Genomic DNA, 11409 nt, shown 5'->3' with positions numbered 1-11409 from the left:
TACGAATAACCACACAAATATGGCGCCATTATGCAACATCAGGTCCATACCAATGCTGTGTGATTTTTATTCCTGCTCCGAAGTTGTAACTGAATAAATTGTTAAGAAAGAATACATGACTTTCATTATTCAACATCACTTTCAAAATGGAAGTTGATTTCAAGAGATGCATCTTAGTACTAGGTTTATCATAACTATATGGTGCCCTTTTGGGCAAAGACAAGTTGTATTTCGTGGGTGGGCAAAATAATTTACTGGTTGGGCAAATGCCCACCCGATTTACATGTTATTTACCTTCCTGCTACCCGATGGAAACGTTAATAAACACAAACCACGCGTTATAATTATAAAATGGCGGAATATGTATCTTAAGTCGAACATCGTTTTGACCATTGGCACGATATTGCCCTTATGTACTTTCACCCTCCTAACTGTATACTTATTTGAAGGGCCGGATTTGCCATTTGGCCAGTTTGGCCCGGGCCCAGGGCCCCAAAGTGTCCTGTGCTGTTCTCCTTTTAGGAGAACACCATGTTTTGGACCACAATATGGTAAGATTGCGCACTGTCCCTTTACTTGTCAACATTCATTTTCATTTAGGGCTAAAATAGTCTTAAATATAATTTTTTGCGCGCTTCGTGCCAGTAAAAGCGGAACAAAATATGTTCGTGTCCCTCTAAATAATTGCAATGCTTCCGCCGTCACTGTCTATCTTATAGTAGGCCTCCTATTTGTAAACCAAAACTTGAGTCCACATGCCTTCCTCACGGTGAGTTTGGGGGCCTCCAAAGATTGGCCTGGCCCAGGGCCCCAAAAAGGTAAATCCGGCCGTGCTTATTCGTAGAACAGATACACATTCAGCACATGCTTATTGGTGTTATCAAAATTATCAATTAATCATCTGCTAATTAAAGTGTTTTCAAAGACCACTAATATTCTGAAAAATATCTAAGTATTGAATAACAGTACCCTAAATGACCCCCTCAAAAGTACCAATCAGTTACCTCATCAAAGTTATAAATAATGTTGCCAAGTTTAAATAACCTTCAAATGATGAATATACCAACACAGCAGTTCAATGGATTTTAAGTAGTTATTCACAATTGCTAACATGCAAAGTGTCTCGTTAACTTTTGGTGATTTAGTAGCCAAGACAAATAGTATGTATTGGGGATAAACTATCTGACATCGTCACTAACATTATGACCAGGAACCAATGCAACTGCAATTTTAAGAAAGTGAGTTTAGTACAAAACAACATACTGTTTATTTTGTGCACGCGTAATCATAATTTCCCCCACACGATACTCAAAGCAAAGCGCAATTTAGGTTTAATGTTTTTTTGTTCAATGCATATCATTGACCATTGAGAATCTTTTGATGCCGTATGTTGATACAAGCAGGTAGTATCCCACATCTTTGTCTCATTCTCGCTGATTCAGAATTGCTGCGAGGCCAATGACGAACACAATGGAGAAACCAATGAAACTAATCACGTCAATGTAGCGCAACCAGGCGAATTTGGTCTGAAAAAGGGACAAAAAAAACCCAACAAAAACAATGATCAAAATGATGATTTTAATTTTGTGTTTGATTTCTTCCCAGATTTACGCATTTGTTGAGATTTTTGACACACTTCTCATTCATTGTATAATTTCACTTGAATGATTTAATTAAGACATTTTGTACTTTGTGGCAAAGTATTTTTACTGTTCATACTGTTGGTAACATTTTTAATTTAACATGCATTTTTCCTTCATTAGTTACTATCTTAACAATTCTACTTACACTTAGTGTTTTTTCCGCCCTCATTCCACTATCACCATCCATCGTCGTGTCTTGCAACATAATACCATAATCCTTCCGGGTCAAAATACTAGTACCTCTGTTCTTGATATTATACGACACAACTGCCATGATGGTCGCAAAGAAATCCACGAATAGCGAAAATGCCAAGAGTTGCCCAAGAACCGTCTCGACAGTACTCGTCACGGTGGTGTGCAAGAATGCTATCAGAAGCAGCAGACATAGGAACATATTACTGCAAAATGTAATCTTTTCCTTGGAGGCAGTTGGGAGTAAGAATGTAGCCAAAATTAAGAAACTGGTGAGAACCGATGGCACAACCAGTTTAGCCCTATACACGCTGGATACACGCTTCAGACCGATAGTGTAAGTCACATCTACGAATGAATAGGGAGCTATAAATCGGAAAGATTTCTCGCTTCTTTGGACATCCAATGTGGTTATCTGAAAGTCCTTTGCGGAATTAACTCTGGACCCATTGGTTCCCCTATTTGGGGACGCAGTTAGGTTGATGTGTTCGGTGGTGTAAAGAGAAGAACCGAATTCGATATTGCAGGATTGTTTGTCGTATGGAAAGTATGTGAGGTCCATGTCGCAAAGGAATTCTATCTGTAATGATTGGTAGAAGCGTACTCGACCTGTACTGAAGACAAGTACTTGAGATTCGAGCAATTCCGTGACCTTTGCACTGAAATCAAATAAAGCGGGGAAACACGTTACTGGTCAATTAAAACATGTAAAATTGACAAAATAGTAAAATTTCAAAAAACTTACTTGCTTCCTTCACGTATGCTTACAACGACAGTGAACGATATTTCCTTTTTCTTAGCATGCTTATGGGGAGGCATTAGTTTCATAAAAAGAAGTTTTCTTTTTAATTTCAAATTCTACATAGGTTTAGCCTTTATTTGCTTTTATTTGACTTAAATCAAACTAGATCAAACGTTATGGCTGTTTCACCGGCTCAATTTCTTGTGTTGTGTGCCAATTATTGGGCTGTGAGTGTTGTCTAGTGCATTTTACTGTTGTGTCAGTTACATAACTGCTTGGTTACTGACATGTGTTTAGAGTAGAGTATTGAAGTAATTCTGTGTGTAATGTTGCTTCATTTTGATGCACAGGATTTTAAGATATGGCCTTATTAATTATACACGTTTGTTTTAGTTTGCTTAGTGTATATAAGATAACTGTATCCCAATGTGAATGTGACAATAAAATACAAAATGCAGTAATACAGCCTGTAGCCCAAACTACATAGCACCACCAACTGCTCTTGTTCTTGTATAATGGGACAAACGTTTTTGATTACATTTTCCATGCTTTCCATGGCACCTTAAATGTGATGAAGTATTTATTTAATAAAAACGCGTATGAAACTACTTCCTCCCCTTAAAATATGTATTAGACATTTTCACGGAAATCGAGTTATGATTTGGATGAATCAAACATTGGAAAGCTTAACAGATTAACTATTATTAGGCTACATTCTACATAATATTAAACTTTTCTTTAAGACTGTATTATAAATATTTTAAGCGCTACATTTAAAGATATTGCCGGATGTTTATCTGTTATGTTACCTATTCGCTGCTTGAATATGCGGAACCCATACAGTATTTCGATCAAGGTTTACTCGTCGTGTACCATTATAATCGGCTTCATTCCATTGCAAGCGATGATCGTTCCATCCCTGTAGAAATTATAAATTGTGTATCATTTGTATTTGAAACAACTTGTTCTAATTCGCCCAAACGACACAAATTTGCGTTTCGGTGTTTTTTCTAGCTGTATGAACCAGTGGCGTGGATTTCTTTTTGACATCGGGGGATAGGGTTGGAGTATTATAGTGAAGTATAGTAAATTCAGCACCTTTTGGGGACATAAGTTTATGGTAGAAATACGCGCGAAGCGCGCAAAAAATTTCGAAGCTAAACTGTCTGAATTTTTGAAGCTAAACTGTCTGAATATGGTGCAAAATGGAATAAATTCGCACGAAACGCGAAAAAATTTGCACTTTGGGGGGCTCAAATGGCCAAATATTATGAGGTTAATTTGGTCAGAAACCCACATACATGCGTCAACATTGGGGGAGGGGATGATTGTTTGGATCATCCCCTGGCAAAATATGAAAGCAATCGTTCAGTATCATGCAAACTAATTTCAAGTTGTCTCATAAAAATATCCCTGGGGGATAATAAGGGTCTATAGCGAACTTTTTAAGTTACCATGGTTAGTGCTCGTTTTTTCAGGATTTTAAGATATGACCTTGTGAAAAATTAAAAGTTTCTTATTACACTGACTAATCGTAAAGAAGAAATCACTTACCCGATAAACAAATCCATGGGCAATGGCTAACTCTTTTGGCTCGTCCTGTTGTTGTAAAAACAAGAATAAAATTACAAATATACTTGGAAATATAGTGTCTATACTATATACATCCGATTTTCTAGTACTAGTATTCATTTCAAATTTCAAGTATAATATTACGATTTATTTAGTCTTGCTAATTTCTTTATTTTATAATCAAATCCAGTTAGCTCCCTGCAATATAAATCAATTTCATGTCGACATTTTCCAATCCAAATTTGCACACCCAGTTTGCATTTATGCGTCTTTTGGGTACCCATACGTTCTTTTTTATTTTGCTTTCTTTTTGTCTTGTCATCTTGTTGAGAGTATGAATTATTTGTTCTAAAATTGAAAGTTTTCCTTCCCCTGCATCATATTATTTATATTGTCCGTCCTTCTTGTAAAGCTGTTAACGAACAGATTGGGATACGTTTTCCTTTTTAAATTTGCAGATACTTAGTATATCAAATTATAATAAGTTTGCTAATGAACTGAATCTCCTCTCTTTCTATCTTTACTTCAACCCATTTTTTTTTTTTTTTTTTTCAATTGTTTTACAATTAAAAAAAGAATGTTCTAAAACAATTACATACTTCACACTTATTATATACTAGTTCCTTTTTGTATTTTGTTTAAAAGGATGACAGGTAAAATCAGGGCTGGATTTACCTTTTTGAGAACCCTGGACCAGGCCAAAATTTGGAGGCCCCAAATTCACCATGCAAAACACTCACGTAAAAAAAAAAAAAGCGCAGTGATTTATAGTGCGCTACGCACAGGCACAACGGCTAGACGTTGATCCACAAGCCTCAGCAGTCAGCACACTTTACAGGTTGTCGTTGACCACTATGGCCCCACATCATTCCATAAACCATTAAACAACAATTCAGGGACTTTGCTGCTTCAAGAGCGCACACCCTAGACATACCACAAATAACCATCGCAACCGGGATCAGCTCCCCGAGTTTCGTACGGGTTACAACGAGACAAATTAGCAGCGAGTTTCTTGTCCAGGGGAATTTCAAGCTAACTCAATTTTTCCACGAGAGCATACTAGGCACCACCAGGGTTCGAACCCGCAACTTCTCGCACCATAGTCGAATGCCTTATCGATTGAGCTAACTTGACGTACACTCAAGTGGCCAAGTTTTGGTTTACAAATAAGGGGACTACTGTAAGATCAACAGTGGCGGCAGAAGCATTTCAATAAGAGGAAGACGAGCATAATTTTCTCCTGATTTTGCAATTTTACCACATTGTAGTCCAAAACATGGTGTTTTCAGGTTAAAAAGAAACAAACACAGGACAATATTGGGGCCCAAATTATCGGGACCCTGGGCCTGGGCCCATCAGGCCCTATGGCAAATCCGGCCCTCCAAATTTTATATAATGCCTATCATCACCTATTTACATACATTCTCGTAATCAAGAAAGTTATAAAAAATTAGAGCGTTTCAAAGGTGACAAATATTTCCTCCTTCAGGGCGACTCCTGCCGGCTTTTGTAACAGCAAAACATCAAAATAACAGCAAAATAGATTAACACTCACTTGCTGTGCTCATAATTAACGTGTTTTGACAGAAAAGTGTATGTGAATTTTAGTCATAAAAATTACTCCAAAAGATACGTAATATGAGAATTATGACAAAATAAGTTCAAAAAATATGGATTTATGCAAATTAGGGCATACATATAAAAGCACGTTGCACACTTGTGAAACATACATAGAAATTACCGATCCTAAAATGTGCATTTTAGGTATTTAAATTACCACAAACATTGTAGTGTAGACTGGGAATGATGACCAAATCAATATAAAATGTCCCAAAATTGGCGGCCATTTTGGATTTATGCAAATTAAGGCACCCATATTGAGATATTTGGCAAACTTGTGAAACATGTATTGATTATTCATCTGGAATAAGCATTTTAGGTATCTAAGTACCTCAAAATAAAGTGAAAAATCTGTGAATTGGCGGCCATTTTGGATTTATGCAAATTAGGTATATTGCCACCACTTGGATATTTAGAAACTTTTAGTATGTCATTCTTAGGACATTATAGACATGCATTGTGGTAAAAAAATTCTGTTGCAATTTGTTTGAGGTGAACTATTATTTTGCCTGGTCTAAAATAATGTGATATGAGTGGTTCGCTTCTTATTTATGTGTACTGCCAGTTCGAGGCTCTCCTCGAACATTGTGCATAATGGCGGAACAGTAGTGAATTGACTACTTTATTTGGTAATTTAGGCTTAGTGTCTTTAAGATATTGCTTTTATGTTAAGTGAACGGGTATTTGTTGTGCGTAATAGATAACTCGGTGTTACTTGCAATGAAATCGAAGTAGCTCATGTCGAATCCCATCTTAACTTGAACCGGTCCGTTGTCAGTAGGGGCCACTTTTGGGTGATAACCAGCGAGAAGGTCTGCGATGAGTTTCGTCTCCGAGTTCGTTTTGGATATTGTTTCTGGAATCAAAACGTAAGACTTTTAATGAATAGCATATTCAAATAATGTACATTGCACAGTGGTGTGTGTGTGTGTGAGGGCCTGAGGGGGTGAGGGAGGTGCAAAAACTAAAGGGGTAACCCTATCGGTTTAGGATATGGATTGCCAAACTTAAATACAATGTCAACATGGTCAAACATCGTCCCATTTATGCATCTATGCATGGCCGTCAATCCCAGGGGAACAGGGAGGACATGTCCCCCCACATTTTGGGATGGGGGCACAATATCAAATATCCCCTTCCACGAGTCGGCAAATACTCCCTGGTGTAAGTAGGCTTATTCGGTATTATACCTTGCTTTTTATCTAAAATAGTGTGAAATTGCGCACTTCATCTAGAGTACATTCAAATTCACCTTGATTGGGGGCTAAAAGTTACAAGTTCAGCGTGAACAATACATGCACTCGCAGTTATCCCCGTAAATTTGACCGGTAAAAAGTTTTGCCGTTTCTCTCCTTATGTCTAAATTGCCCCTGGTATCTGGTAAGCCTGCGTCCGAGTGACAGAAAGGAAAAAGGATGGCTTTCAGGAGAAAGACGGAAATATATAGGATTGATGAAAGTGAACAAGACGCAGAAACACCTGACAAAGCCGACTAAAATATTAAATCAGCCAGAACTAAACATTTCCTGTCTAAAGTTCTTTCTTCTACCCTCCCACAACTCAAAGGAAAAATCCTTGTTCTTATTATTTCTGTTTAAGGAATATGTCTATATTCCTGTACAGTGGTGTGTGGTGGGGTGTGTGGGTTGATGTATGAGGTGCAACAATTAAAGGAGGTAACCCTATTGGTTTAGGATATGGATTGTCTTCAAACTCACATACAATGTCAAAACTCGTCCCCTTAAATATGCATCAATGCATGGGCGTCAATCCCGGGAGAACAGGGAGGAGATGTTCCCTGCCACAATTTGGTATGGGGGGGGGGGCACAATAAAAATAGTAGGGTCTATAAGTTACAGGTTTTGCGTGAACATGATTGTACGCAGTTGTCCCCGTAAAGCTTTGCCGTTTCCCTCCTGATGTCTTAAGTAGTAGGCATACGTCAGTGATAGAATGGAAAAAGAGAGCTTTCAGGAGACTGAGGAAAAAGACGGAAATCGAACAATTGATGAAAGTGAACAAGACGCAGAAACACCTGACATAACCGACTAAAATATTTAAGTTCTTTCTTTGACGCCCCCACAACTTAAAGAAAAAAGAAGAAAAAATCCTTGTTCTTGTAGCCACCACACCCCCCCACCAAAAAGTCCGGGCCCGCTACCACTAGAAATTAAACATTGCTTTTATTGTGCCTTCGTGTTAAACATTTTTCTCTTTTTTTTCATGATAATAGTGTAAAAAGTGCTCGCCAAATGCTTTATTTGGCGTCCATTTTGTAAAATTTTCCAACGACTGACGGGACAGATCAACCATAGACACCCCCCCTGTGCGACGTGATGCTTGCTTCGCGGCAGTATTTAAACTTTTAAAAAAATTTTGCCCCCCCCCCCCCGATCAACTGCGTAGTTGCATCCATGTAAAAAAAACCAATACAATCAGGGGGTGTAGTACCACCTTAAGTTCATAAACTTTGAAATTTCTTAACACATATTAACCTGGCTTATCCGTTTGATTTGCCCTAAATCGGGTTACTATCATAATAGTCTTTGTTGCTCCATTATTATGAACACGGAAACTCTGGTAGAAAATTATGTACCTATTTTTAGGTGTTTTTAACCTAAGTTGTAAACATCTATTTCCGTGAGAAAATGCATGATCTAAATGTACATCACAGTACATGTTTTAAAAAATAATTCAAAAGATCAAGTGGGAGCTGTAAAAGGATGTTGTAGAAATTGTTGAGTCAGAACGCTAGTCACTTGATGGCTATTGTTATACAAGGCTCCCTCATCCTCGGCCATTTAATTAGGAATTGGAACCGATTGATTCGGTGTTGAAATGGGCAAAATGTTGACCTTTCATATTGATGATGATATACATTTTTCCCCAAAAGACCGAGGTCAAAATTTTCAATTGATCATCGGCTTTTCATCCCAGCTGCATACACTTTAAGTACATATCAGAAGATTTAAAAAGTTTACTTCGAGGACTGGTAAACATCAAAAATATCAATTTTAATCATTTGCCATAAAATGTGTATAGAAAGACATTCATCGTATTGAGAATGCAATTCGATATGTCTGATGTGCTCTTATGTCCCACACTATACTGCCGAATACTTGAGATTTTCATTATTTAAACCAATTATTATTGAAAAATAACACTTTTGCAAAAAGTTCAATCTACAAATCATACACTTTGAAAACTTGCTCGACAAAAGTATATCTGTGATATATTAATTCTTAGACTTCTACACACTCGCTATACAATGATCAATGCAATTTTTGCCAAAGCTCACTACCATTCGCAAGATGCTGTGAACTACCAAATCGCAACAGTCTAAAATAGTTGCTATTTAAGGGTGCACGTTCTCAGTAATTGATGTTTGGTGTGTTGGATTGTCATATTATTTTGATGGATATGGGCAGCAGTCCTGTAGCAAGCCTACATGTAAGCAAGCAAGCCTACATGTTAAATGCCTTCAAACTTAAGCTTTGTCCCTATCCGATTGCCTTCTCCCGTCAGAGCAAAATGCACAGTAAACAACACTATTTTAAGAACAAATAATACTAAATTTTAGACTGTCACATTTTCCGATTCTTCCTCCTGATTTCAATACTGCTCTTACAAATATTTAACTTATTTACTGACAATAGGGTACGTAATGAATTATGGAATAAATAGCAAAATCATGTAGGGAGCTATCGGGTTGGAGGTTATCAGTTGCCGTGCCAACCAAAGTATATAGCTAGAATCACCTGAAATTTTGCCAAACCGCGACACAGTGCTACCGAATATGTATTAAAGTCATATAATAATTACATTTGTGATTCATGTTGTATGCCCATCCACAAAAGTAATGGATTGAAGGAGATAAGTTTTGAAGACCATTCAGTGATATCAACAAAATACTAGACTTGAATTGTGTGTGATGAGCTCAGCTCATAATGCAAGGTTACTCGAGAACTCTAGCTTCGAATTTGCACATATGTGATGCGATCAAGCAAAATCAGTCGGAACTCGGAAATATTAAATTTTCAGTTTTTTTATAGGATAGTATAAAAAGCATTTACAAAGCTGCATTTTGCAGAAAACCCCATTGAAATTGAACGACTAGTTCTAAAGATATGAGCAATTAAAGAGGTTCCAAAACAAAAGGAAACAAAACAAAATATTTGCTTTGTTTGCCTATATCTCAAAATCAATATTTCCTAGTTCCGACTGATTTCGCTTGATCGCATCACATATGTGAAGATCTGAGCAGAGCAAGTTCGTGGCTAGACTTCTCGAGCAAGGTAGGCCTATTTTATTTTACCAATCTAAAATTTTGAAAGATAAAAAAGTTGATGCACTTACCTCCAAAAATGCCGAAACTCATGATCATGATGATCGTGATGATCATAAGTACATTCATTTTTAGTGCGAACATTTTAGTTGTATATCGGCCTGAAGCAAATCAAATCTGTTGCCTTGAAGGTAAGAACACTGAAACAGCAGGTAGTATCGCCAGGTATATTGTTTGGCTCACTGACTCCACACAATGCTGAATGCAGTTAGCAATGGATTATTTAATCATCCGTAACCCAATCAATAGCTCTCAATATCATAATCCTGCCGATTATCTCGATGTTGAAAAGTTTTTGATACCATATAATGGATGGTATGTAAATTTTACTTCCGACGATATCTTGATACCACTTTATCGAAATTTCAAGGGCACCAGTGGCGTCCTAGGGGCACGAGGGGCACGCTGCATAATTTAGAAAATCCCATAGTAAAATTGGCAAAAAACGGCTTGTGCCCCCCTCCCATTGGCCCCGGTTCCCCCAGTCATGGTCGGTGTGCCCCCCCCCCCCCAATCGGATGACTCCGCTACGCCACTGAAGGGCACGGGGATCCCAATCAATCGGGATGAATTTGTCCATATTGAATACTTTTTCGGATTTTCGGAGCTGTTTCACACTTGAACTCCTATGGAAACACATCCTAAAATCTGGTCTCTTTTTACATCTTTTGCCACCGAAACGTAATTTGTAGTGATATCATGATATAACACAACATAACATAACATAACATAACAAAATATGCATTTATTGAGCGCACCACCAGAGAGTAGATATTCTTGAGAGGGCACTCTATTCACGTGGTTTTATTTTCCAACGCTAAAAGATCACGAATTTTGGTGGTTTGCAAATGAAAAGTGTCTACACTATCGATTGATTACGTAACTGCTATGAATAATTTATTAGGTTTTTCAATGCAATTGCCTCGACCCATTAATACATATTATCTGTATTATCAAAGTACTTGGAATAGCAATCCGGTGAGTTCACTGAACTACGCCCTAATACTTATGGAGTTTTAATGGCGTTTAATGGTGTTTCTCCTCTCCATACACAGATGAACAAATACAATAGATGAAGGTCAACACGTATGACCTCCTATGTGACATGTTATATGTGATGTACACAAACCTGAATATCATAATGATCAGTATTCGTTTGTGCATATGAACTGCACATTTACGTTGCTAAATATAACTCATTATATATTATCATAATGACAAATATTGGTATTATGACAATACGGTATATACATTGTATATAAAACGACTATAGATCCTACTATCATGGCGTCAGG

The 11409-nt window shown here is 37.4% G+C and overlaps 1 protein-coding gene across 1 annotated transcript; it reads right to left on the bottom strand.

Annotated features, from left to right (window-relative positions):
• On the bottom strand, positions 1-10443 carry LOC140148073 (neuronal acetylcholine receptor subunit alpha-3-like). Its single transcript, XM_072169930.1, has 6 exons — positions 10126-10443; positions 6489-6625; positions 4132-4176; positions 3387-3496; positions 1789-2494; positions 1-1526 (listed from the first exon to the last, which is right to left on the bottom strand). Exons 1-6 carry the CDS (start codon positions 10196-10198, stop codon positions 1425-1427), a joined length of 1173 nt encoding a protein of 390 aa, XP_072026031.1. The 5' UTR covers positions 10199-10443; the 3' UTR covers positions 1-1424.
• Between the last annotated feature and the right edge of the window lie 966 nt (positions 10444-11409).

Source organism: Amphiura filiformis, chromosome 1, assembly GCF_039555335.1.
Source record: "Amphiura filiformis chromosome 1, Afil_fr2py, whole genome shotgun sequence".
Classification (NCBI taxonomy): domain Eukaryota; kingdom Metazoa; phylum Echinodermata; class Ophiuroidea; order Amphilepidida; family Amphiuridae; genus Amphiura; species Amphiura filiformis.
Note: the sequence above shows the minus strand (reverse complement) of the source record. Positions and strands in the feature narration are given on the sequence as shown.

What these genes read in the sequence shown, in the direction of transcription:
- LOC140148073 (XM_072169930.1), bottom strand. Translation starts at nt 10,198, where the DNA reads ATGTTCGCACTAAAAATGAATGTACTTATGATCATCACGATCATCATG. An exon ending in GAGTTTCGGCATTTTTGGAG is followed by an intron (nt 6,626 to 10,125) that starts GTAAGTGCATCA and finishes TTTTGATTCCAG; the next exon opens with AAACAATATCCAAAACGAAC. An exon ending in CATATTCAAGCAGCGAATAG is followed by an intron (nt 2,495 to 3,386) that starts GTAACATAACAG and finishes ATTTGATTTCAG; the next exon opens with TGCAAAGGTCACGGAATTGC.